This window comes from Bos grunniens, chromosome 20 (genome assembly GCF_055505025.1).
Source record: "Bos grunniens cultivar Pamir isolate PY7600 chromosome 20, Bosgru_T2T1.0, whole genome shotgun sequence".
Lineage (NCBI taxonomy): Eukaryota > Metazoa > Chordata > Mammalia > Artiodactyla > Bovidae > Bos > Bos grunniens.
In genome coordinates this window covers 15412301-15439915 of record NC_141184.1, presented here as the reverse complement: position 1 = coordinate 15439915, position 27615 = coordinate 15412301, and the positions used below count along the sequence as shown (strand labels likewise).

General features: G+C 43.5%; 1 protein-coding gene across 8 annotated transcripts in view; it reads left to right on the top strand.

The window, feature by feature from the left end:
* The window catches only part of MYO10 (myosin X), a 260576-nt gene that overhangs the window by 194002 nt on the left and 38959 nt on the right, over nt 1-27615 (top strand). For 7 of the 8 annotated variants that reach the window (XM_086362496.1, XM_086362497.1, XM_086362494.1 and 4 more), the window contains 2 exons: nt 22981-23105; nt 23195-23309. In XM_086362496.1, the coding sequence (XP_086218622.1) occupies nt 22981-23105; nt 23195-23309 (240 nt within the window). Of the gene's footprint in view, nt 1-20661; nt 20946-22980; nt 23106-23194; nt 23310-27615 lie in introns of those variants that run through there. The other variant, XM_086362500.1, reaches the window with a different exon arrangement.

The following is a 27615-nucleotide window of genomic DNA, read 5'->3' as shown; positions in this document are numbered from 1 at the left end:
CTAATCCATTGTGCTCTGCATGCATGGGTTCAAGTCCCATCCTCGTCAAGTATGGCTTTTGGGCTTCTCTGGTGGCGCAGATGGTAAAGAATCTGCCTGCAGAGCAGGAGACCTGGATTCAATCCCTGGGTGGGGAAGGTCCCCTGGAGAAGGAAATGGCAACCCACTCCAGTATTCTTGCCTGGAGAATCCCATGGATGGAGGAGCCTGGTGGGCTATAGTCCATGGGGTTACAAAGAGTTGGACACAGCTGAGGGACTAACACTTTCAGGGGAAGTGTGTGAAATATGTTTTTCTAAGGATGGATGAGGAGAAAGATCGTGTTGTTGTCTTAAGTATGCTTTCTGTTTCCTGTGCCTTCCTTGAATTTTCTCATTGGGTCCTCTCCCCAGGTAGGGGCATCAAGAAGGGCTTCTAGATTTCAGCATCTTGAGTCACACAACTCTGGGATGCTGGGACTCCAGCCGGAACCAGTCCTGTCCAGGCCCCGGGGATGGGAATACCCTGGCCTTTGGGCATTGCCTTACCTCCTGTTTCCTAGAAACTTTCAAGTGGTTAGCGGAATATTTTGTGGCGTTCCTAATTTATACTTAACAGATATTGGCTATGTCTAAGGCTGGCTAATTTCCCGTTAGGACTTGCAGACAGCCACTTTAATACATGAATAAGCAAGAGAAAAGGCTCCTAGGAGACCAAGCCTTCATTTTCATTTGGGAGAGTAGACTTTACCAAGGACTTGCCAATATGATGCCACCTCTCTCAGGCCAGACCGCACCAAAAGGCTTTCAAGTAACGTTCTCTGTTTGATTTTTTCTGATAGACCAACCTGTATTGATGAATATTTATAAACCAGCCACATCCATTATCAATGAGGTAACTCTTTTCTTAGCACATCCTTTTAGACAAACGTAGACAGGTAACTTCGTCTCAGTTTCTTCCTGTATAAATGGATGATGAGATGGGATAATTTCTTAAGCTCCTTCCAGCTGTCAACCAACAATTGAGAATCTGATGAGATTACATTCTTTCTAATAACGAATAATGTCTTTCTAATGACATTCTAGGTTTTAGCTCAAAATTTTCCGAGTTGCTATTTTCATACCTTCTTATATTTCAAGCTCTTTGGTCCTAATATGAATTTTTATTTATTTGTCTCTGCTGTTGTTCAGTGACTAAGTCTTGCAAGACTCTTTGTGACCCCATGAACTGCAACATGCCAGGCTTCCCTGTCCTTCACTATCTCCCAGAGCTTGGTCAAATTCATGTCCATTGATTCGGTGATGCCATCCAGCCATCTCATCCTCTGTCATCCCCTTCTCCTGCCGTCAGTCTTTCCCAGGGTCTTTTCTGATGAGTTGGCTCTTTGAACCAAGTGGCCAAAGTATTGGGACTTCAGCTTTAGCATCCGTCCTTCCAATGAATATTCAGGGTTGATCTCCTTTAGGCTTGACTGGTTTGACCTTCTTGTCTCTAAGAACCATTGGTTTTTCTGTCTCTAAGAACTGTTGTTTTTCTGTGTATCCTGATGTTTTAAAAAGAACAATTTTTTGAAACTTAAGTATGGTGAACAGTCTCTAGTGTTCAGTGGGTCAGAAGTGTTTTGTCTCAGAAGTTCAATTACCTTAAAGCAAGAAATCACAAGTTTATTCTCCTGATTGTTATCTATACACTGATTTATGTTATCATGATGGCATGCCCTAGTCCCAGCTGATCAGCATCATAAGAGTAATAACTCTGGTGGTCTATGACAGCTCTCAGGTGGACACATTTTCCTGGTTGCCTGGCTCCTGGACACCCACCTGTCTTTCCTCCTCATCCCCTGCTTTACATTCTCTGCCTCAGCATCCTTGTCATATCGTCATGACCTGGGTTATTGCAGAAGCGACTTGGTAAGTTTCACAGCTATTTCAGCAGTTTCAGGACTGATTTGAGCTTTCTTGCCAACATCTACAAAGAGTGACGGCTGCCCCTCAATTGGTATTGCTCAGCATGGTTTCTCACAGCAAGTCTGAATAAGAGGGACTGTGACCTGTCCTATGTGGTGGACGGAGAAGTAGAAATAGTCCAGCAGTGAATAGAGTGAGATCAGGGCTTAGTTTGGCAGGATAAAAAGGGTTTAATTACAATCATTAGATAAAAATCACAGCAGTTGATTCCCAAGAGGGAGACTGCTCTGTGAGGATTTCCAGATAGGGTTTATAGCTCTAGGTTTGGATCTGTCAGGGTTTGTGGTCTGATTTAAAACAAATCTTTAGTCCTTCCCTCCCTCCCCATTTGTCTCTGTGTTTTTCTGAGGTTGTCTTTCAATACATATTAGTTGACTCTTAGGATCTTTTTTTTTTAATCTTGAACTACTGAATCTCTGATTTTACATATGTGACCTGTTCAGAATTTAAATTTGCCGTCCAACCTGCCCTCTCATTCTTCCATTGTTTTCACTCCCTCGTTTAAGAGAACTAACTCATTCCTTTCCTTCGCACAGACCTGGGTCTCTTAGTTCCTCTTGCTCGTGAACCCGTGTTGGGATTTCATTGTTTTCTTGCTTCAGTTGGATTCATTTGTGGGCCTTTCATGTTCAAAAAATGCGAACACGGAACACGTATTTTAAGGAGCCATCAAACCATACTTGAACAGCTTTGTATAATCACATGGTAAGCCCAGGTGTGAAACAGCGTCTCAGGTCTGGGAGGAGAGGTGAGCCATTTAGTCATGAACCGGTGGAGTCTGTGAGGTCCCTTTGGCTCACTGACCTCACCTCCCTCCAGATGGACAGGCTTGTCTTGGGTGATACTCATGTTCTCCTCTGTCTCAGATTCCATGGTTTGCTGGACAATATTGAGAAAAGTGCCCCAGTGGATTCTAGGACACATTGGCGCCAGCCTTGGAGGAGGTGACCTCTGTGCCCTTGCCTCCCTCCCTCGAAGCCTTCCCACACCCCTCACCTGATGTCAGCCTTTCCACTCCTGCACATGACCTCACCTCGTGACCCACCCAAGGCCTGAGAACATCTCTTCTTTGCCAGCTCCCCCGCCCTCCTCCTCCTCTCTCCCCTTCTTCGGCAGGTCCTCGCTACACTTTCAGAACTTCCTTCCTCAAACCACTGTGTCAAAAGCCTCCTGCCTATCTGATTGTTTCCCATGATACCACCACCTACTGGTCCTCACTGTGCTCACAGAACCTGGGTCCATTCATTCTGTCTTTGATTCCGACTTTCCAGACCTAGATTTGAACTTGACCACAACTGTGGGATGTCTGTCTGGCTTTGGCATAGCACACCAGTTCACGTTGCCACTGGTGACCTCTGCTCCACGGCTCATTTGCCTTCTGGGTGTTTTCGTGGCTGACAGTATTAACCACTGTAGAGTTTTAAGCTATATATCAGCCTTGCATTTTCACCATGCAGCTTGATCTTTCTGGTCTAAGTCTGTTCCATATTGGAACCCCATACTTCCCAGGGGTGATCCTTCGCTTCTAAAATTTAACCTCTTCAGTCTACCATCAGACCGTACAGGTGTGTCACACACGTACATGATACCCCTCAGTGTCCCTTTGGGCAGAGCCGCAACTCTCCAGTGATAAGACAAAATAACTCAGCCAACAGTGACCTACACAAGAATATACAGATCACATTTAATAACAAGCATTTGTTCAGAGACTTTGCAATATCAGGGCTTCACATTGATGCATATGCAATTCCATTGGTCCTTCCTCAAGGTCACAAAATGACTGCCATAGTGGCAACCATCACATCTTCACAAAACATCCTCATTTAGTTCTTTCAGCAGATAGTCTTTGAGAATCTGTTGTACTCTTGGGATGCATCTCTGAATAAATCAAACCAAGGCTTTGCCGTCTTGGAATACACATTACTTCTGAAAGGAATCCAGACTGTGCCAAAAGGAACAGCTGTCCTTTAATTAGAAAGAAAAAAAAATTTTTTTTCATTAGATTTGCCTCACATCTCCCTGGTCCTGGCTTCTCTGCTTGGTTCTAGGGCCAGCTTGAAGCCTGTTGCTGAGCCTCACTCCACAGAAAGTTTAGAGTGATTACCTGGCAAAGGGGAATGGGTTTGCAGAGCTCACTTAGAATGATCTCATTCCCAGGACAGCTGCCCTGAGTACAGTGGGAGCTCCATTAACAAGGGAGCGTTCATGGGTCCGACTGGAAAATAAAAGTTTAGAAGAAGAGTGGAAAGGATGAAGCTGGAAATAAGGAAATACAAAAATGTTTGAATTATATCTTGTGTACAGTTCGGAGAACTTTTAACAAATGTGATATCAGAATTTCTGAACAGGTACTTTGTGCTTCTTGACAGTTTTGAGGAAGGGTTTAGATAAGTACATTTTCCTTATCTATTGAGCTTGATTTGATGTTAAACAATAGAAAGGGGAGTAAGTCTAGTACTTTCATGCAAGATTGATAATGATGTAATAACAGCAGATTTGTGTACACATGATTATCAAGAAGTTTCTGATAAGCACTACCACAAGTTCAGCAGTACTTCTCAAAATACCTGTGGCAAAAGAGGAACCCTTTTAATTCTTACTAATTCATTGTGGACTGGTACTTCTGAAAAACAGAATAAAAAATGATGTGGCCATGTCATTTTGCTGTTCAGTTCAAAGTTCAGTTGCTCACAAATAATCATTCTGGCTTGTCCGACTCTTTGTGACCCCCTGGACTGCAGCACGCCAGGCTTCCCTGTCCATCACCAACTCCCGGAGCTTACTCAAACTCATGCCCACTGAGTCAGTAATGCCATCCAACCATCTCATCTTCTGTTGGCCCCTTCTCCTCTTGCCTTCAATCTTTCCCAGCATCAGGGTCTTTTCTAATGAGTCATCTCTTCACAACAGGTGGCCATAGTATTGGAGCTTCAGCAGCAGTCCTACCAATGAATATTCAGGACTGATTTCCTTTAGGATTGATTGGTTTGATCTACTTGCTGTCCAAGGGACTCTGAAGTCTTCTCCAACACCGCAGTTCAAAAGCATTTTTGAATGCTTTCAGCTTTCTTTACGCTGTTAAAGTTCCTAAATGCTTCCCCTCTCTTTCGGGATCCATCTCCTCATGGGCCAGCACCTGTCACAGGCCACACTTGGAGTCACGCCTTCCTGGTTTTCCTACAAGAAGGAAGACCCAGAATCTAGGCACAGATCCTAGTGCCTGCTAGTCACAGGACCTCGGACACAGCACACAAGTTGTATCCGATGCATGCAATGGAATAATCATTCTGGCTTGCCCACTTCTCTTAATAGAGTTCTTTCAGGTTTAAATAAGGTACCAAAATCCTTGATATAGATAGTACTCATATTTAAATAATAGATAACCATTATTTGCTGCTTTGCATTTTAGAAGAAAGCCATCACTTCCTTTCAGTGATGAGAATTAAATGCCAGCTCCGCTTTTAGCAATCCAGGGGTCTCAAGTTTGCAGGAACTCTTTCTTTCTGCTTCACGTGAGAGGCAGAGGGCATAGTAGAAAAGTTTAGGGTGTCTGGTCCCCATGAGGGGTCTGAAATGCAGGCCTGAAGACCACGCTCTTCCTGCAGGGTTTCCTGGGGATCTGTGGCCCAGAGGGAGTCAGAGTGCCTTTCGTGTATGCAGGAGAGGAGAGGAAACCCAGCTGTATTCCACGTGCATAGCGAGCAAGAAGAGGAAGGGCGGTCAGAGCAGCAGGTGCAAGGCTGGTTGTTAAAGGCAGGAAACCGGAAAGGAGCAAGAATGGAAGAAAGAAGCCATGGGAGGTGGGGGCGGCGGGGGGAGGGGGACTTGTATTCTTGTAACTCAAGGAACCATTCGACCAAATGTTAAATACGTGCGGTTTTCAGGCCATTTGTGGGGCTTGGAAACAAGTATGGGACATGGGCACAATGGCAGCTAAGAATCAAAGGAGGAAGTGCCCCATGGATCCACTTCAGATGCTCCAGCCAAACTTTGGGAGCTGTTAGCTTGTGTAGCCTTTCCAGGCATTTACTTGCCAAGTTTGGGGGAAAGATGAGAATGTATGTGTTCCTGTTTTGGCCTGTTCAGTCTAATGTTGTGAGAGACTCCCCCTGTGGGACTCTAGTTCATCATCACCATAGGTGCAGAAGATGCTAGGTTCAATGACTTGTCAAACAAGAAAACACATTTAATTGCTTGAAATATTCTGGAGTGATTTTGGGAACAAAACATAAAATCATTAGGAAAATGAAATCAACAAGTTTCATTTGAGAATCACTATTGGTATTTTACGCTTTATTTGAAGTAAATGGAAGTTCTTCACATCTCATTTTTTTGTGTTGCGTCATTGCCCTCATGAAAACTTCTTCATGTGGTCTCTTCTATTTCACATTATTCGTGTGAGTGTTGCTTTTCATCTTTGAACAATGGATAATGTTTTCAATGAGAAGTGATAGGTGTTGTTTGTCTCTCTATAAGCCTTGTATTAAAATAGTCTTGACAGTTCATTTATATAAAAGATGCTCCAAGTTTCAAAGTAGAATTACAGTATTAAGCTTTGTTATTCTTTCACTGCCCAAGTCATTACAGGGCAGAGGTTCAGCCTAATTTGTTAGAGCAGCATTGTCCAGTAGAAGTAAAATGTGAGTCATGTATGTAATTAAAATTTTTCCAGTGGCCACTTTTAAAAGGAAGGAATTTTTGTGGAATTAGGCTTTAGCCCAATAAATCTGAGATGTTATTTCAACATGTAATACATTTCAAAATTATTGACATTTTATATTTTATTTGCATATTGATTTCTCAAAATCTCGTGTAGAGTTACCCTTGGAACACAATTCAGTTTGTGCTATTTGAGTGCATCTTTTCCCTGGCTTTGATTCTCCAACTCAGCAGTTGGCAAACTTTTTCTAAAACTGGCAAGACAGTAAATATTTTAAGCTTTGCCACTGCCCTGTGAAAACAGTCACAATGCATGGCTGTGTTCCAATAAAACTTTATTTACAAACCAGGTGGCAAGCCAGATGTGACTCCAAGGCTGTCCTTTGCTAGCCCCTGCTCCAGCTGAATATATTGTCTCATTTGTATTTTAATCCAAGAAATTAATATCTGTTTTGGCTTAAAGTCTGCTACCAAGATAGCTATTGTGATGAATTTCATTCAGAAATATTTAGGGCAAATGTATCAGGAAACAAACTCCATTGTTAAATAATGAATACTCTTGAACTGCCGGAACTTCCCTCTCCGTCTCCTAAAAGAGCACCTTGCAGACCAGCGGGATAGCTTGTGGGTGTAGTGCAGGCTTGGTCCTCACTCACGGGACTCTGTCTCAGAGGAGCTTCGTGACTCTTGTTGTTTAGTCCTGTTCTGACCGACTCTTTGCGACCCTGTGGACTGCAGCATGCCAGGCTTCCCTGTCCATCACCACCTCCTGGAGCTTGCTCAAACTCATGTCCATTGAGTCGATGATGCCATATAACCATCTCGTCCTCTGTCATCCTCTTCTCCTCCTGTCTTCAGTCTTTTCCAGCATCAGGGTCTTTTCTAGTGAGTTGGCTTTTCGCATCAGATGGCTAAAGGGTTGGAGCTTTGGCTTCAACATCAGTCCTTCCAATGAATATTCAGAACTGATTTCCTTTACGATTGACTGGTTAGATCTCCTTGCAGTCCACGGGACTCTCAAGAGTCTTCTCCAACACCACAGTTCAAAAACATTAATTCTTCAGTGCTCACCATTCTTTATGGTCCAGCTGTCACATCCATACATGACTACTGGATAAACCATAGCTTGACTAGATGGACCTTTGTTGGCAAAGTAATGTCTCTGCTTTTTAATATGCTGTCTAGGTTTGTGACCCTAGATAAGTTAATTAACCTCTCTGTTCCTGAGGTTGTACATCTGTTAAATGAGAATGATGAGTGCTACCTTAAGAGTTGCTAAAGTTAAATAAAAGCTAGGGGCTGTCCTGCTAGTCCAGTGGTTAAGATTCTGGGCTTCCACTGCAGGGGGTGAGGGGTTGATCCCTGGTGGAGGAATTTAAGACCCAAATGCTCCCAAAAATAATAAATAAAAATAAAATCTAGTATTATGAGCTGAACGTACAGCATGACACATATATGTGAGCAGTCATTATACTGCTACCTTGACCACTGCTGCTACTAGTCCATTACTACTAGTAGTAGTAGTACTGTTCTACTACCACCACCGCCCTAAAGGTTCATAAATACAGACTAATCCATGCACCAGAAGTACATCAGCCACTCACAGACAGTCATAGCAGCTACTCACATGATGTCAGTTTGGACTTGAACTTGTCTATAAAGAGAGGAGTTCCTACGTTCTAGGGAAGTTTCGGCAGAATTCGCAGGAATTCTGATGTTAGAAGTGGATGCCTATCGTTCCTGTGTCCTGGTAACTGCCGTGTGACTCGGGTTAGATCACTCACATCCTTTGGACCTGTGTAGTAAAGATGCTAATTGCTGCCCTGCCCACCTCACAGGGCGGTAGAGATGAACACATGGCATCTGATCTACACAGTGCTGTGCAAATGTCAGCTGGTAGCGTTTCCTGAATGTCTGCCTGTCTTCACCTTAATCACACATTTCATTTGATCATCATGGACTGATTTACTCAGAGGGAGGTTGTAAAGATTGAGATACTCATAAAGTGGAAAGAGGTCCCTGTTCCATGGGTAGGATAGCTGCTATTTCTTATTATTAAATTACTTAAGATACAACCTTTTACTGTAACCCATCTCTTTAGGTTTCTATCCATCATGTGGACTAGAAATACTATTAAATGACCTTGTTAGAGGGTGACAGATGAGCTCCCAAAGTCCTGTGGTCTGAGATGCTGGAACATAATAGAAAATTTGCAGCGTTGCGTTGCTAGTTCATCATCTCACTGGTAGTTTCTGATTGATTGACTAAAATGTACCGAAGTGTTGTTGACACTTTATATAATCTGGGAGTCCATGGTGTAATCTTCTCATAGATCAAGAGCCTGTCTCACATATGAGGCGTCTTAGTAATTGTTTTTCCTTGCCAGTAGAGGTGGATGATCTCCATCTTGGAGGAGGTTATAAGACTTCACACTGGGGTAATCACCTTCTGTTCTCTGGGCTTCTAACCACTGGCACCAGAAGTACAGGATTCATTCACCAGGAAGCAAAGAGGGGGCCTGGGATGGAGGTACTGATAGGAAATTCTCTGGTGTGGGGACTCCAAGGTTCCGCTTTATTTCCATTCATTCCATAAAAGTGAAATAGAAAACAGCTCAGGGGAGAAACAACCTCAGTGTTCCTCCATAGGAAACTGATTACACACCCATTCTGGTAAAGACATAGTGTGCTGCTGTGAAAAAAACACGGGAGCTCTGTGTGTCGTGTGTAACAGGGAGCTCTCCAAGATTACCTTGGGCGAACAGAGCACAGCGTCGAACATGTCTTTATTTGCTTTCAAAAGAAAAAAAAAAACAACAGCTCAAAAATGTGTTCATCCGTATGCACAGGTGCACGTCTGTATCCGTGTGTGCATAGAATACATCCAGAAGCAAACACGGGAAGCTGGCAAGAGTGGTTTTCTCCAGGAGAGCTGTGGGGCTTTCATTGCATATATTCTCTATATTTTTTATTTTAAAACCCCTTGGCATGCATTATTCTTTCCTTCAACGATAATGGAGAAAACCAGGCTTTCCTTGCATCTCCCGGTATTTTACATCTGTCCTCATTAAACTCTGTGCCAAAACGTGCTTCGGTACATGGTGGGCCGAGTCCTTTCCCATAGAAACACATTCCAGTTGTGTCATGTAAATCACTGAAAAACTAGGTGGGTGTTGAGCTGAGTTTTGGGCTTGTTCCCTACAAACACATTTTGAGGACGGCTTGGACCTTGTGACTGGCATCCTTTAGAGTTGAGGTTGAGACAGCATCAGAGTTGGGTTTTTCTTTTTTTTTTTTAATTTTATTTTATTTTTAAACTTTACATAATTGTATTAGTTTTGCCAAATATCAAAATGAATCCGCCACAGGTATACATGTGCTCCCCACCCTGAACCCTCCTCCCTCCTCCCTCCCCTGGAGTTGGGTTTTTCTGCTGCTGTTTAAGTGAAAGTGAGTCAGCTCTAGTTGGGCAGAATTCATTTCCTTAAGGTCTTCTTCCACCACGCATCTGTTGATTTGTTCCATTCCAGTGTAAAGGTATGGTGGTATCAGAATTGTTCGTTTACAGCCCCCAGGAAACAACTTTATCCACCACAATATAGTGCTTTTATGTGACTCCTTTTGCCCCTGAGTCTTAGGATAGACTCCGTGCCTAATGCTGTTGTACTTTAGTTGCAGCTTTTCTGCTCAGTCCTTCCCGTGATGTTGTTTCATACATTTGTAATACATTCAGATTCTTTTGTGATAATCTGAGTTATTTCCTAGGATCCTCCAAGGTTCCTTCTTTGGTTGTAAAGCTCTGTGTGTCTTTAAAATTTTGTTTTTAACTGGAGGGTAATAGCTTTACAGTATTATGGTGGTTTCTGCCATACATCAGCATGAATCAGCCATAGGTGTGCATATGTCCCCTCCCTCTTGAACCACCTTCCGTCTCCTACCCCATCCCACCCCTCTAGGTTGTCACCGAGGGCCTGATCTGAGCTCCATATCTATTTGGCATATGGTAGTGTATTTGTTTCCATGCCACCATCTCAGTTCAGCCCACCCTCTTCTTCCCACCCCGAGTCCACAGGTGCTTACTGGGTGCCTGCGTCTACATCGCTGCCCTGTAAATGGGTTCATCAGAACCATCTTTCTAGATTCCACATAACAGAAAGATTCATATGTATCATGTCAGATATAGTATCATATGAAACAGTTTCCTCAACCTAGAATTTTCCTATTCTTTACCTGTTCAGCCCTCCCCGAGGCCCTGGCAATCACTCATCTTTCTGTTATCTCTTTCTACTGTCTGCATCCTTTTTGGCCCCAGGGAATGATTTCGTAGAAGACAGTTTTTCCTCGGACCAGGAATGGGTGGGCATGGTTTCAGGATGATTCAAGCACCTTATATGCATTGTGCTCTGTATTTCTAATTCCATGCCACTGCTGACAGGAGGTACCAGTTTGCAGTCCCAAGGTTGCAGACTCCTACTTTATAGCTTTGCCTTAGTCAGAATGTCAGGTAATTGGAATCACATACATAGTATTGCGTTGGCCAGAAAGTTCATTCAAGTTTTTCTGTAACCTCTTCTGGAAAAACCCAAATGAGATTTTTGGCCAGTCCAGTATTTGCCCATTTCAGGGCTCTTCTTTCACCTAGCATTGTGCATTTAAGGTTCCACCATGTCTTCTGTAGACTTGAGAGTTCAAAAAAAAGAATCTGAGTAAAATTCCATTAAATGAATACTGCAGTTATTTTTCCATTCACCTATTGAAGGGGATGATGATTGCTTCCAGCTTTTGATGGTTATGAATAAAGCTGTTACAAACATTCACGTGTATGTTTTTGTATGAATGGAAGTGTTCAACTCAATTGAGTAAATATAGTTAACGCTCCTGATCCAAGGGTTTCACATCCGGGAATTCAACCAGCCTCAGATCAGAAATACTCAGGAGAAAAAATTCCAGAAAGTTCCAAAACACAAAACATGAATTTACCAGCAACTGTTTATATAGCAGTTACATTCTTTTTATAGCTATCTAGGTAGCATTTATATTGTATCAGGTATTATGGGCTTCCCTGGTGGCTCAGACAGTAAAGAATCTGCCTGCAATGCAAGAGACCTGGGTTTCGATCCCTGGATCAGGAAGATCCCTGGAGAAGGGCATGGCAGGGGAACCCACTCCAGGGTTCTTGCCTGGAGAATCCGCATGGACAGAGGAGCCTGGCAGGCTACAGTCCATGGGGTCACACAGAGTTGGACATGACTGAGTGACTAAGCACCGAGGTGAATTATACAGGAGGATTTGTATAAGTTATATGCAGGTGTGTGTGTGCACACACGCTTCATTCGCTCAGTCATGTCTAACTTTTTGGACTCCATGGACTATAGCCTGCCAGGCTCCTCTGTCTATGGAATTTTCCAGGCAAGAATACTGGAGTGGATTGCCACTTACTACACCAGACGATCTTTCCAACCCAGGGATTGAAACCACTTCTCTTGGGTCTCCTGCATCGGCAGGCAGATTCTTTCCTGCTGCACCACTTGGAAAGCCCCCGGAAAACAAACTTAGCCGTTACCAAAGGGGAAGGGAAGGGGATTAATTAGAAGTTTGGGATTCGCAGATACACACTACGATTCATGAAACAACAAGGGCCTACAGTATAGCATTGGGACTTATATTTAGTGTCTTGTAATAAAGAAAAGAAAGTGAAGTCGCTCAGTTGTGTCGGACTCTTTGTGACCCCATGGACTGTAGCCTGCCAGGCTCTTCCATCCATGGGATTTTCCAGGCAAGAATGCTGGAGTGGGTTGCCATTTAAGTGTCTTGTAATAACTTATAATGAAAAAGAATCTGAAAAAGAAATACATATATGTAAATATATTTAAAATACATATATAAATGTAATATATGTAAATCTGGTTTTTATATATAAAATAACGGAATCACGTCTCTATACACCTGAAACTAACACGATTGTAAATTAACTGTCAGTTTAAAAAAAATGACATGAGAAAGAGCATGACAGGGTCACAGACAGCACGAATTTGATGCAGCCAGGACAATGTTATTGAGGAGGGAGTATTGTGAAGCCCTTAAAGACCCATGAAACGCAACAGAGACAACGGGAACATTTCAGGTGGGGAAGCTGGCTTCAGCTGAGCCAAGACAGGAAGTTTTAGTCAAGGAGCTGCTAGAGTTACTTCTCATCTGAGTTAGATGTAGAGGGTGGGTGGGATGCATTGACGGGGAAAATAGATTGGAACATATTGGGTGGGGGGCTTCAGTGGGAAATTGAAGCCTTTGTGTTAATTTGGTGTGTGTGATCAGTTCATGAACAGGCGGGGAAAGGACAGTGCTAACACAGTGCCTTAGTAAGGTTTCATGACGCGCCTGTGGATTATTTATGTTCAGAGTTCTCTTCCCCATTAAGTAGTTGGGGTTTGTGTGGATCCGAGGTGAGGACCACAGTGTCCACCTATAACAGCTTGGATTGCCTTGCTTTTTTTTTAACTGCACTTATCTGGGAAGGGTGTGGTTTGAAGGCTGTATCTGGTGGGTGAGAAATTTCCAGGCTCTATAATCCGACCCCCAGGACTGACTGACAGCTTCAGCCACTCATGTAACCAAGATGCTTACCATTCCTCACCTGGGAGGGGAGTAGGCTTGCTTCTTCTCCAGGGGAAATTTGTTTCTGCCTCTTCCTCAAAATGAAAAACTTAACAAGTGGCAGCAACTGCCTCGAATGTTGAACAGCCCGGGAGAGAAGTGACTGACGGTGAGACAAAGAATCTTTGTCTCTAGTTTAATTGGCTGTTGTTTACTTCCTGTTCAAGGTCAGGGAACTTAACACTGTAGCTTCAGTAACTGTGCTTTTGAAAATGGTTCAAAAGCAGGATAGGATAAACCCTTGTCTGGTATTTATTAACTGCTTTTGAGAATCTGATGTAATGAAACAAGAAATAAAGATTGAGAGGCCTTACATCTTAATTTTTTGTTAAATTAGTAAGATGTGAGGACAGGAGTCTTACGGAGACTCAGTCACTGTAAGGCCAGGAAAGATATTTTATTAGTGTGATCAATTTTTGGTAAACCCTTCTGCAATTTTTTTACTTCTTGAAGTTGATGAAGAGTTATCAGCCTTCTTAATATTTGTTTGCTTTTAAAGTTGAATTAGGGTAAAGGTATATCCCATGAAAAAAGTGAAAGTGTTAATTGCTCAGTCTTGTTGGACTCTTTGCGACCCCATGGACTGTAGCCCACCAGGCTCCTCTGTCCATAGGATTCTCCAGGCAAGAATACTGGAGTGGGTTGCTGTGCCCTCCTCCAGGGGATCTTCCCGACCCAGGTATCAAACCTGGGTCTCCTGCATGGCAGGTGGATTCTTTACTGTCTGAGCCACCAGGGAGGCCCATATCCCATGATCTGATCATAACACAAATATCCCTAATATATTAAGTCCTCTCTATAACACTAGTGTCTCTCTTTTACTCCACAATGTTTACTTATCAAAATGAAGAGTCATGTAATGGTTTTATGCAAGAATCAACTTAACATTTCTTGGGATGCTGGATACTAATCCTCCATAATATGGACTATGTAACAAGTCCTTCCACTGCAGAGCTGCCATGTACATAAATAAAGTTGACAATATTTCATCGAGGAAGCAAATCAGAAGCCATTAAAAAACACAATAAAAAAAAATAGAACTCCTTATTAGTTTTAGAATGTTACACCACTCAGTTTCAATCTACCAGTGTTGTTCTGGGGTTAAGTCTTCAGAGAATATAAAGTTTTTTTTTAATTAATTGATTTTTGGCTGCTCTGGGTCTTCAGTGCTGCTCGAAGCCTTCAGTAGTTGCAGCTCTTGGGCTCTAGAGCCCAGGTTCAGTAGTTGTGAAAAACGGGCTTAGCTGCCTAGCAACATGTGGGATCTTCCTGAACCAGGGATCAAACCTGTGTCCCCTGCACTGGCAGGCAGATTCTTAACCACTGGGCCACCAGGGACGTCCCTGGAATATGAAGTCAAAAGCAAATGTATTAGGCTACTGAAGTAGGACAATAAGACACCTGTTGGTATCAGGCTCAGATCCCATGTCTGCTTATTCTGTGTTCTGGGGACTTATAGTGCCAGAGCCAGGGTTCACCTCCCTGTTGCATTCCAAGCAGATTGGAACCAAGAAAGCCTGGATTTGTTGTGTCAAAGCAGGGACTGATTTGCTCTGGGGCATCCCAGAGCTTGTGGTTGTTCAGTCTATGGAAAAGTGAAAGTGAAATAGCTCAGTCACGTCCAACTCTTTGCGACCACATAGACTGTAGCCTACCAGGCTCCTCCATCCATGGGGTTTTCCAGGCAAGAGTGCTGGAGTGGGTTGCCATTTCCTCCTCCAGGGGATCTTCCCAACCCAAGGATTGAACCCGGGTCTGCCGCATTGCAGGCAGACACTTTACCATCTGAGCCACCACGGAAGCCCCCAGTCTATGGAAGATTCTTAATAAATACTTTCGATTGATGAAAATAGTAATATTTACTTTTACCTCATCTCTAAGACATTGTGATCCTATCAAGTGGTTAGTTTTTAGACTTTGAATAAATTAAGCATCTCCTTAAAAGGGACAAAAGGACTCATTCTGGAAATTAGTTGTAGCCTGCGTTCAGAAGCACATGCTTGAATGATCAAGTTGCATTTGTTGTGAAAGCAGGAGCAGTCAGCATGAAACGTGTTGCCCCAGGCAGGCTCATGCCATGGGGTGGGGTTCAGTGAGTGCCTGTTGTGGGTCAGCTCTTCTCCGGCCCCTGTCCATGGCAACTGGTACCCAAGGAGTGGGGAGGAGAGGCGGGAGGAGTTGCAGCCACCAGTAGCTCAAAGAACAGTTAAATTCTGTCGTTTCTCTGGGGCTCAGATGCAATGAAACGTGTTGTCAGTCTTTCATTGTCTGTGTTAACAGTTACCAAAGATGGATTTGCTCAGAATTTGCTATTAGATTTTCCAAAAGGTTTCATCTGTTCACTCATTATTTCCATATATAGATATTTGACTGAACTCACAGGGCAGTGAACCCGTTTCTGCTTTACATTGTCATGGCCCTTAGAATTGTGATCTTTCATCACCCGCGTTTACATCACGTCTGTACCTGACAGGTTGTTTCTAAGGCCCCCTCCTCAGTGTTGCTATTTTTAGATACTGTCTTCCTGTGCGGGGAAGACCCAGAGTTTTTGGAAATGCTACAATCCAGGGCACATTTTCTGCCTAGATTTCACTGTACTCTTTTCCCTAGAGAAGTTTCCAGCTCACTCCTTTGAGAATAGTATCCTATGGAAATATGCCTCCAATTTTATAACATATCAGTTGGAAAATATGGTTTGAATCAAGTTTGATTCACATACTAGTTTTCAGGAATGCAAAGCACTTTGAACTTTGTGTGATTTAAGCAAATATTAAAACTGGTTTGAACAAGTCTTTTAGCCTTACTCACTTCCAGTTTCCTCATCTGCAAGATGGAATAATACTACTCATCACACCCACCCCATCGGATTTCTGCGTTCAAGTGCTGTATGAGTTGAAGGATAGCTGTGGGAATCTTCCGCGTATTAAATAAGAGGACTTGATTCCTGCAAGGCTGCTAAGAAACCATTTGAAATCCTGTGTGTATACTCATCAATAGTTCTTTGAGGGTAGAATAATAGAATTCTTTTTAAAAATTATTAATGTTTTTAAGATTATGTTTTTATGGTTCTTATTTTAGACTATAAAAATAACATAGCTTCCTTAAAGGAGCTGATAATCTGTTGATTAACATCTGTGAAGCCTGATCCAAAAAATAAGGCAAAATAAACTACCTGGTTAACAAAAATTACTGTTGAGAAGTAAATTTAAGTTTGAACTTCCTGTCAACCAAGGCAAAAAGGCGAATGCGATGCATTTTCTACTCTTTGTTCCCTTTTAATCATGTGTTTATTTCCATTTTATCTTGCCTAATTCCTCTTTGGCACAGTGTGCTTAAGTAAATCACAGTGAGTTAGGATAGTCATCAATTTATGAGTGTATAGTCAGATAACACATAGCATTTCTTCTCGAGAGTATAGTTTTTTCCCCTCATAGCAAATTTTTAAACAATTGGTCTCATAGATCCATATTAAGTGATATTACATGACAGTGGATGACAGCAGATGAAATAAGAGTTGGTTCTGTGCCAGCCCTATGTCCCAGTCCAGCTTGTTCTCTCCCCTTAGGGGGTCTTCTCTTCAGGAGACTCCAAGGCGTGGAGAGGGTCTCACCTTAGCAGGAGGACTGGATTTCCCCAACACCCCCAACTTGGTTTCTGGTCTATGTAGTGCTTAATATGTGTGTGTGTGTGGATTTCCCCACCACCCCCGACTTGGTTTCTGGTCTATGTAATGTTTAATCAGTGTGTGTGTGACTTGTCCCATCAGAGGAGAGGGAATGCAGTCCTGGCTGGACCCAGACAGATACACACACACCTGCTTTTCTGGTCTATGTAGTGCTTAATCAGTGTGTGTGTGTGTGTGTGACTTTTCCCATCAGAGGAGAGGGAATGCCTTCTACTGCAGTCCTGGCTGGTCCCAGACAGAGACACACACCCCCGCCTCTGTGTGGCAGGCTGCATTCCCACCCCCTCTCCCTAGGCCCTTATCAGAGCTCCTTGGTTTCAAATCTAGGATGTCTCAGATCCGTGAGGTCTCAAACACTGAAAAGCATTAGAACTTCCAGGGTCCACAGATAATTAACTCCTATTTCCGTTAATTAAATAAGCACAGATTGAGCATCCCCTTACTATGGACAGGTGACTATTTCCAAGTCCCACTGTCAACTTCTTACTGTCTCTCTGCAGTCTTTTTGGAATTATGGAAGGCTAGGTGATATTCAGGGTAATCGTATTCATCAGCACATAGATGCGTTTTTCTTTTTTGTTGTAAAACACCTTCCCTGTCCTGTGTCCCTGTCTGCCAGCACTTCTGTTGCCCTTTATGTAGACATTTAGCTACCAAAGCTTGCCTTTACCCATAATTGATTTTTGTGGAAGGCTTAGCATGCTCTGTTATCCATCACTTGTTTTATTGAGGCATTATGAAATCTTATTTTTTCAGATTGTAAGGGGAAAAGTTCTATTTTTTGTTTTGTTTTATTTTGTAGAATTAAATTACCTGAAGCTAAATGTATTTAGTCCTGTCTCCAGAATGTAAATTTTCTCTTGCATCCATCTCTTTTTGTCCATTTTAAATGCCTCTGTGTCAGTCTGGCTTTTACAATACCTTTTCTCTAAGCTTTATTAAGCTGTAAATCACATAGCATACAATTGACTCATTTAGAGCATACCATTCAGTCGTTTTTCACATATTCACAAATCTGTGCAACCCTCACCCCCGACACTTAAAGCATTTTCATTAGCTTAAAGGGAAGTCCTCTTACCTGTCAGCTGCTGCCCCTCTGTCTCTTCAGCCCTGAGCGGCCACCACTGTACTTCCTGTCCCTGTAGATTTCCTGTCCTGGACATGTCACGTGAATGGAATCCTGGAACGTGTGGTCTTTTATATGACTGGCTTCTTTCACGTAGTGTAGTGTTCTCAAGGCTCATCCTTGTTGTAGCAGGTAGCGGCACTTCGTGTTTATGGCTGATTATATTCCATGTTATGGATACGAAGCACTTTCATCTGCTCACCAGTTGATGGACATTTGGGTTGCTTCCACTTTAAAGTACCCTTCCAGCAGCTTCTCCTCTGTTCTCCCTGCTTCTCTGCCCCCATTTCCACCTTATTCCATGAAGGACCTCTAGAATCCATTCTGTACCTGATTTTTTCTTTTACTTTGTAAAAAAAAAAAATTTTTAAGTGTCTTCAAAGATATACAGCCAAACAGAAATTTCTCATGTGGTATGTATGTGATTATTTCCTTCTTTTAGTGCCATCTGATTTCCCACCTTTTTTCTTAGCTGTCTCTTCTTCCCACCGCCCAGAATAGTGCCCCCGACTCCACAACAGCCTGGCATGTCTCCTCCTATGCTTTTCTGCACACCGTGTATCTAGATGTATCTATTCACACATATGTGCATACGTAGAACAGGTGTCAGTCATGTTTGATGGGACCACTGTTTGTTTTACAGTAATGAGATTCTCATACATACTTTTCTGCATCTTGTTTTTCTCACCTTACAAAAGGCTTGAGAGTTAACTGGGGTATTTAAAAATACATTTAGTATTTATTTCTATGTGACGTGAAAGTCACTCAGTCATGTCCAACTCTTTGCAACCCCATGGACTATACAGTCCATGGAATTCTCCAGGCCAGAATACTGGAGTGGGTAGCTTTTCCCTTCTCCAGGGGATCTTCCCAACCCAGGGATCGAACCCAGGTCTCCTATACTGCAGGCGGATTCTTTACCAGCTGAGCCACCAGGGAAGCCCATTTATATGTTATTTAATCATTTTATATACTATTTGTATCTAATATTTATTGCTTACTTAATTTCTTAATTTTTTTTAAATTTATTTTTACCACACCACTCAGCTTGTGGGATCACAGTTCTCTATCAGGGATTAAACCCACACCCTCATCAGTGAAAGCACAGAGTCCTAACCACTGGATCTCCAGGGAAGTCCCTACTGGGGCATTTTTAATTTGTGCTTATTTTTTAATGGGCACATAACATTTCATGATAGGCATGGTATCAGCGTATACCCGGCCATTCCTCTGGTCTGGTTTCCAGTTTTGCCACTACCAATGAAAGGGGGAGGGGTGGGGAGGCCCGTCCACAGCCCAGGTCTGACCCCGGCCGGCAGCCCCTGAACCTGAAGCAGTGGCTTCAGACTTGAGTGCCGTGTCCACTGTCAGTGCAGGCTCCCTCTCCGCCTTTTTGGTGTGAGCTGTTCTCTCTGTGTAGAATGTCCCGTCCCCACGGGACTGAGTTGTAGATGTGAGAGTCCAGACTCTTGACTTGTGGTATCTTAATTCAAATTCATGTACCGCCTTTACTATCTCGGTACTTTTCTTTCTTCTATATTCCCAAGAAACACAATTTTAAGTTTCAATGTGTTTTTAAATTCACTTTGAATTGGAGGACAGTGGCTTTACAATATTGTGTCGGTTTCTGCCATGTATCAACATGAATCAGCCATAGGTATATGTATATGTCCCCTCCCTCTTGAACCTCCCTGCCGCTTCCCACCCTTTCCCACCCTTCTGAGTTGTCACTGAGCACCAGATTTGACCTCCAGACCGCCAGAAGGTATAAGGGATTCTTTACTTTCCTCTCAATTTTGCTGTGAACCTAAAACTGCTCTTAAAAAACAATAACTGTGGAGACAGTAAAAATATGAGTGGTTGCCAGGGGTTGGGGAGAGGTAGAGGTGAATAGATGAAGCACAGGATTTCTGGGCAGCAAAACCACTGTGTGTGAGGCTCTGATGATGGACATGTGTCATTACACACTCATCAAAACTCAGAGAATGTAACACCCAAGTGAACCCTGACGTCAGCTGTGGGCTCAGGGTGAGTAGGATGTATCCTGTGGGTTCATCGGTTATAATGAATGCACTACTCTGGTGAGGGCTGTTGGTTTAAGACACACAAGAATCTAGCACGTATTTTTTATGTTTTCTCCCCAAGCATGAATCACAAAACCTTGATGCCTAGTAGGTGTTTATTCATTTAATATTTGGTAAATGGATCTCCTGGGACTTTAATTACCCTAGTTCATGGCTGTTATTTCCCAAATCCTCTTTAGCTGTTGGCCTGCAAAACTTCCCAGTTAGGACACTGCAGGGAGTCTTTGAAGGGGGGCCCTCCAGTTCGGGACAACTAGTTACCAGTGTGGACTGGACGCCGTGAGGGAAGTTTTAAAAGGACACATGCCTTTGAGTTGTGACTTGTCCCCCACCCCCCTAGCTGTGTCATCTTTGAACCAGAAAGAAAAGGAAGTTAAAACTCAGAAGAGACCCACCAATGGAAATACAGGTCTGCTCCCCTCACGATGGCCCTGTGGGTTGCCCAGGGTGACAATCTGCCCAGAGATCCGCCTTCCCTGGTTAAATTTCTGTGAAGGGGCAGAAGCACAGTCACAATGGGAGCCTGGAAAGAGTGGCCACTCCTGGTGGCTGCCTCCCACCCTCCCCTCCCTGGGCTCTATGAAACCCTACAACCACACCACACTAATTAGCCCGAGAATGGAAGGGGTTGTCATGGCGACCGAGCACTTTTTAAAGCACAGGAATGGTGTTCATTATTGTTCAGTGTCTTTAGCTGTGGCGAAAAGGTCAGTGTGGCAGTTGTTTTCCATATGAATTTTGGCCTGAGAGCGAAACTGAATGTGGAATGTTCCGCGGAGGGACTGGAAGATGGTAAGTGCGGCTGGACTTTATGGATAGGGGTGTCCATTTAGTAGTATTTTTCAGAGTTTTAATAACTAGTACCAAACTAAGGAATTGTATGGACTTTGTTAAGTAGAGATCGGAAGAAAAGGAGCAAGGGAAAAACAGTATGGGTGAGGAATGGTGAAAGTTTAGAGAGATTTTTTAAAAATTGGACAAGTCTTGAAGCATCAAATGATTAAACATGAAATTTGTAGATTTCTCTGACTATGAATTTAACAGTTAACTAAGCCTGATGTCTTATTCAGTGTTTGTTTTATGTTAGCTCTCTGGTGGTTATTGTGGATTCAGATTATAAGAACTTTTAACCACATACCTTCAGAACTGTGGACCTCTCCTTTTTTTTTAATCCAAAGATTAAGTAGAGGAGTAACCAAGGCTAGTTTTTTCATGCTTTTATTCTATTCTTTCTTGTCTAAGAATATTTGAAATAATTAAGACTAGAAAGCAGTGAGCCACAGTTCTTTGGGTATTTGCCCTCGTTTATTGGCTAGTTTCGGGTAGAATACTGCCGAATAGAGACAGTTTAACTACAGTGTTTTAGGGAGAAATTAAATACGAGAGAAGTCATTCTGCTGCATGGGACAGCAACTTTTCCATCAAACGCTGCAAAGATTTGCAGAGCATTCTTCAGATTTATGTTTTGCTAGTTTGGAAAGTGAACAGGATAACGTGCCTTTCAGCCTGATTTTGTGCTAATAACTGGCTGTGTTTTTAAAGCTCACAAATTTAAGCCACTTTATGTCTTTGCACTTTTTTAACAACGTCTTTGAGTCCTATGGCACTATTTTTCAGTCATCTTATACACAGTTCTGTAAGATAACAAAATACAAGTTAATTAAAGGAAATGGGGTATCTGGATTAAAAAACAAATCCCTGCTCAAAAAGCTGTGAGTGGGAAATGGCCTACTTCGGAGCTTTTCCCTGAAAGACTGTTGTCCTGTCAGCGATGCCAGCTTGTTTGGCAACTGAGCAGATCTGAGAATGTGGTTCAGAATGTTAAGTCTTGGTCTGATTTCCTCTGTCTTTCATTTGTATGTTCCGGGATTAATGTATTTAGTGATCATAGTATGGAATGTGATAAACAGCGTGTTTGACTAGAAGTTGAGAATTTTCTCCACTTACAATCTCTCCTTTTTCTCTCTAGCCCCTAACTCTTTCCCTAGTCCTCCCTGGGTCACTTCACTGCATTCTTCAGCTAAATAAATGCCTGGAAATTGAAGTATTAAAGTGACAAATGCATGACACTTTAGCTTCTTTGGAAAATGTAGAATTAAAAATGGTGGTTTGGTTATGATATTCATAAAATAATCAGAAATTTGAACCTGGATATTAATATCAAGAAATTATTGATATCTTTTAAATATAATAGTATTGTGATAAAAAGTGATTGAAGGGTTAGTCTTTTAGTCATGTCCGACTGTGGCCCACCAGGCTCCTCTGTCCATGGGGATTCCCCAGGCAAGAATACTGGAGTGGGTAGTCATTTCCTTCTCCAGGGGATCTTCCTGACCCAGGGATTGAACCCTGGTCTCTGCACTGCAGGTAGATTCTTTCCCATCTGAGCTACAGGGAAGACTCATAACAGTGTTGTAGTTCTATTTAAAAATGATACTGATGGGGGGACTTCCCTGGTGGTCCAGTTGTTAGGACTCTGTGATTCCACTGCAGGGGCACAGGTTTGATCCGCATTTGGGGAACTAAGATCCTGCATGCCGCACAGTGTGGTCGGAAAAAAAAAAAAAAAATGATACTGATATGTTTACAAATGAGAAGGTGTGCTGTCTGGGACTTGTTGCTCCAAAACATCCAGGAACAAAGAGTACAAGGGCTAAGGATGGGGCAGGGTTGATAGTGCTGGCTATTATGACCAGTCTATAGGTACACGGGATGAGTTCGTTTTCTCTTCTATGTATTTGTGTAGGCCTAAAGTGTATGTGTGTACAGCTGTGGTGTGGGTGGTGTTGTTAATAACCTCATCTTCTCACCTCTTTGCACATTTTAGATGCCCGACCAGTTTGACCAGGCAGTCGTGGTCAACCAGCTGCGGTACTCGGGGATGCTGGAGACGGTCAGGATCCGGAAAGCTGGCTATGCCGTCCGGAGACCCTTCCAGGACTTTTACAAAAGGCAAGATGGAGTTGCAGAGACCCTCCTTTTCAAAGAGATTGGGGAAAGGGTTGTAGCCCGAGGTGATACTGGGTGTTCTTACATTGCAGGTATAAGGTGCTGATGAGGAACGTGGCGCTGCCTGAGGACATCAGGGGCAAGTGCACGGCGCTGCTGCAGCTCTACGACGCCTCCAACAGTGAGTGGCAACTGGGGAAGACGAAGGTAAGATTTCAGAGAGCGAATGGCTGGCCCGTCAACCCCCGGAGAGATGTCTGAGTTCAGTGTCCTGTGATGACTGCTAACCAATTGTTTTTCAGCATTGGGAAGATGATATCATGGTATCACGCTGGCCAACACTCTTTGTCCTTCTACCATTAACCTTTTATTTGAAGTCCTTGACTCTCTGGGGACTCTGTTCTTGGGGACCCATTGAAGCATCAGGTCCTGTGTATATTTTCATTCAGTCAGTCAACAGATGTTGGCTGATAGGCAACTCAGTGCCAGAAAAGAGCTGGGCAGCCTCCAGCATCTAAGAAGTGAGGCACCAGACCCTCTAACTTTGCGTTGTCATAACGCTGCCCGTTCCCTGGGCACCGCGGGAGCTGTTGTGTGAGAGACCAGAAATCGTCTGAAATCATCTAGGTTGCCCAAAGTCCAGTCCCAAAAGCCAAGGTGAAATCCATTCTTTACACATGCAGGTATGAGGCCTTTACCCCTGAGCTAAGTGATGATTGGTCTGGCCTCGATTGCAAAAATTAGCCATAAAATTGGCAGTGCAACCTTTTCTCCCAGTATCAGAAATGGCCAAAACCCCCATGTGGGCTTCCAGCCTTGTGTCCCCTCCCACCTCCAGTGTCTTACCACACCGGAGAGGCAGAAATGCAGGCAGCTGGGGCCTGGCCTTTGAGTGTATGGATGTCCTCAGAGTTGGAGGTATTCCTTGAACCGCAGTGTAGGGTCAGAGAAGTATTTTAAAGTTGCTGCTCAGATTATGTTTTTAACCTAGGAGTTTCTTTGTATAAAAAAAAGAGAGGAAGAAGAGGGAAAGAGAGGTATCTTGCAGTTTGACTATCTTCATCTTAGAGCCGCTCTGATAAAATACCACAGCGTGGCTTAAACACACATGTTTATTTCACAAAGTTCTGGAGGTTGGAATCTGCAATCAGGGTGCCTACGTGGTCAGGTTCTAGCAAGGGACTCCTTCTTTCTTTACCGTCAGCTGCCTTCTTATTATGTCCTTAAACGGTGGAGAGTGAGTTCTGGTCTGTCTTCCTTCTTTCCATCATGGGACCTCACCGTCCTAAATGAAATTACTTCCTAAAGGCCTGATTTTCAAATACCATCACGCTGGCAGTTAGGGCTGCAGCATATGAATTGGGGGCAAAGGGGTGCTAGACATTCAGTCTGTAACACTGATGTGAAATTAATGACAGGTATTTAGGCACCAACTGGAGGTGACTTAGTACACGCGCGTCTATTAGGGTAGAAACAGCATGCAGAGGTATTGTGTGAGTTACCTACTGCTGTGTAATAATCAGCCATAAACTTAGCAGCTTTCACAGCACGAGGCAGTGATCTCCTAGTGTCTGTGGGTCAGGGCTCCAGGCACAGCGTAGCTGGTCCTCTCTCTGGGTCTCAGACTGTCAGCTAGGGCTGCATTCGCTTCCAGAGCTTGTGGTCCTCTTCCCAGCTCATGTGGCTCTAGAATTGAGTTCTTTGTGGTTGTAGGACTGTTGTTGTTGTTGTTCAGTCACTCAGTCATGTCCGATTCTTTGCAACCCCATGGACTGTAGCCCACCAGGTTTCCCTGTCCTTTACTATCTCCCAGAGTTTGCTCAAACTCATGGCCATTGAATCAGTGATGCCATCCAACCATCTCATCCTCTGTCGTTCCCTTCTCCTTCTGCCCTCAGTCTTTCCCAGGCCTCTCTTTTCCTGCAGGCTGCTACCCTGAAATTAACTCTCAGCTTCTAGAGTTTCCCACCCAGTTTCTTACCCCATGTAGTACACGTACACGGTACTACACAGTGCATATAGTAGGAGCTCAGTCAGCGTCAGTTAAGTGCTTAAATCAAAACACACACACACACACTGTTAGGGAATGACACGAGCTTGTTATATGTTCAGTCTCAGGAAAACACCCACTGATGTTCTCACCCTGGGCCCACCTGCTTCTTCAGGGCCAGCAGGAGAAGCTTGGTGGAGTCTTATATATAATGTAACACACTCGCAAGAGGGATACCCCTTCACCTGTGCCACGTCCTAGGAGAAAGTCAGATTCCACCCACCCTAGTTGGATTAAGCAAGGGTGTAACATATCGGGGCGTTTGGGGTCCCTTGGGGTGTGTGTCCTCGCAGGTTTGAAGGTCTCTCTACCGGGAACTCTCCCCTCTCCTTGTTTTAGCCAGTCTATCCTTCAAGTCTGCTTGGATGCAGACTGATGGGAATCGTTTTTTTTTTTTTTTTTTTCTTTCTTTTTTCCTTTTTAAATTGAAGTATAGTTGATGTCCAGTGTTGTGTTAAATGCCGGGGTCCAGCCCCGGCTGATCCAGGGTATTTGAAGGGGAGACGGCTTCAGTGACTATTTAAATATTCATCAAAGATATAAAGAGTAATAGAATGAGGATAGCTCAGTAGGAAAATTCAGTGGAGAAAAGAGGCTGAGTAGCTTGGTTTACGCGGGAGACCAATAAAACTTCAAGACAAGAAGCTTGTGCCACTTACATAGGCCGCAGGCGTCCTTCCGTTCTCCCAAAGGAGAGAAGACACTGAGGCCTCCCCAGTCGGATCTTAGAAGCCCAGGCATAATTAGTAAGCATGGCGGGTTCCGTGCTCCAGATGGAGACTCAGCCAGAGTGAGAGAGCGACATGGGGAGACCAGTCTTTCGAGGAACTGATCCCCCTTCTTTATTTTCCAGAGCCTGTTTTTATACACTGAGATGTTATGTAAAAGTCACGTGGGGACAGCAGTCCTGACTTTTATTAAAGTCAGGTGCTTCATACAAATGTATACAGAGGCCTTAGGGTGTTACATCATCTTCTGGCCAGGGGGGCCTGCTGACAATTTACGACCCTCTCCTTGTGACGGTGGTCAGTCAACCAGAACACTTTTTTCTCCAAGGGTGATTATTCTTAAAACAGACGCCACCCAAATAAAGTTACATTCCTATAGGGTGAGGGTGTAGTGGGTTTTAGTTAAGGAAAGAATTTACTTAGCCTAAGGTCTAACGTGATTAATACCAAAGGTTAATACTTATTTCTTCTATATATTCATTAATGTGTGTAAGGGCAGGGGATGTGGAGTCTTAGCAACAAACATTGGCTCAACAAATGAAAAATCCTTCACCAATACAATTTCTAATCAGCCCACTATACTTATACTAATAGTTTTCTAACTTTTCTAAGGAACCTGTTTTTAGAAGGTTTAAAGCATCTCGTGCCTCTCACGGTTGGGAGGCTGTGAGCAATCACATGTGGCCGGACAAGCCTGTCAGGCAGGCTAGAGAACCTTCAGAGGAGTTTGTAGGTTAAAACACTCTTGTCACGCCCAGGAATTATTATTAACTGGAGCTCTAAGTTAACTCCTTCTCCGAAAGAGGTGGTGGGAGACAGCCCCCCGTAAAGTCAGAGGTGTAGGGGAGAGCACAAAGTAGTAAAGTAGGCAGGCTCTGGTTATGGGGGTAGATGCTCGAGGATTTCCAGGGGGACTCCTGTGGCTCGATCCCGCCTTTGCTTATGTCGAGCCTCCTTCCTCATGACCTTTGTCATGGGCGGAGTACCTCACGCCGGCCCCCAACAGTTAAATCTGCTGTACAGCAAAGTGACTCAGTTATACACATATATACCTGCTTCTCCATATTCTTTTCCATCATGGTTTATCACAGGATATTGAATAGAGTTCCCTGCGCTATACAGTAGGACTTTGTTGTTTATCCATCCTGTAGTAGTTTGCATCTGTCCATCCCAAACTCCCAGTGCACCCCTCTCCCACCTGCTCCCCCTTGGCAGCCCCCAGTATATTCTCTGTGTCCATGAGTCTGCTTCTGTTCTGTAGATCCGTTGATTTGTGACATAGTGTGGATTCCACATGTAAGTGGCATCACATGGTATTTGTCTTTCTCTGGGAATCCTTTTTGACGTGCTTCATCTCCCCCTGCATCGAAACTCACCCCTAAATTGGATTAAGCCCCCTCCTCTGTCATGGCTTCCCTCATAGCTCAGTTGGTAAAGAATCTGCCTGCAATGCAGGAGAGCCAGGTTCAATCCCTGAGTCAGGAAGATTCCCTGGAATCTTACATTCTCTATAATATATTACATTCTCTATAGTGTACCTTCCTCCTATCTCACTTCCTTGTATAGTGGAATAATATCAAAGATCATTGACTTACTGAGCCAATAGCAGTCACTTTTTTGAGCACTGAGCACCAAAAAACCAATCCAACTTCATTTACAAATGGAAGTCAGACCCCAGCACAGCTTAGAACTGGGTGTTGCACAGGGATATAGAGACATAAAAGCATTACCCCTG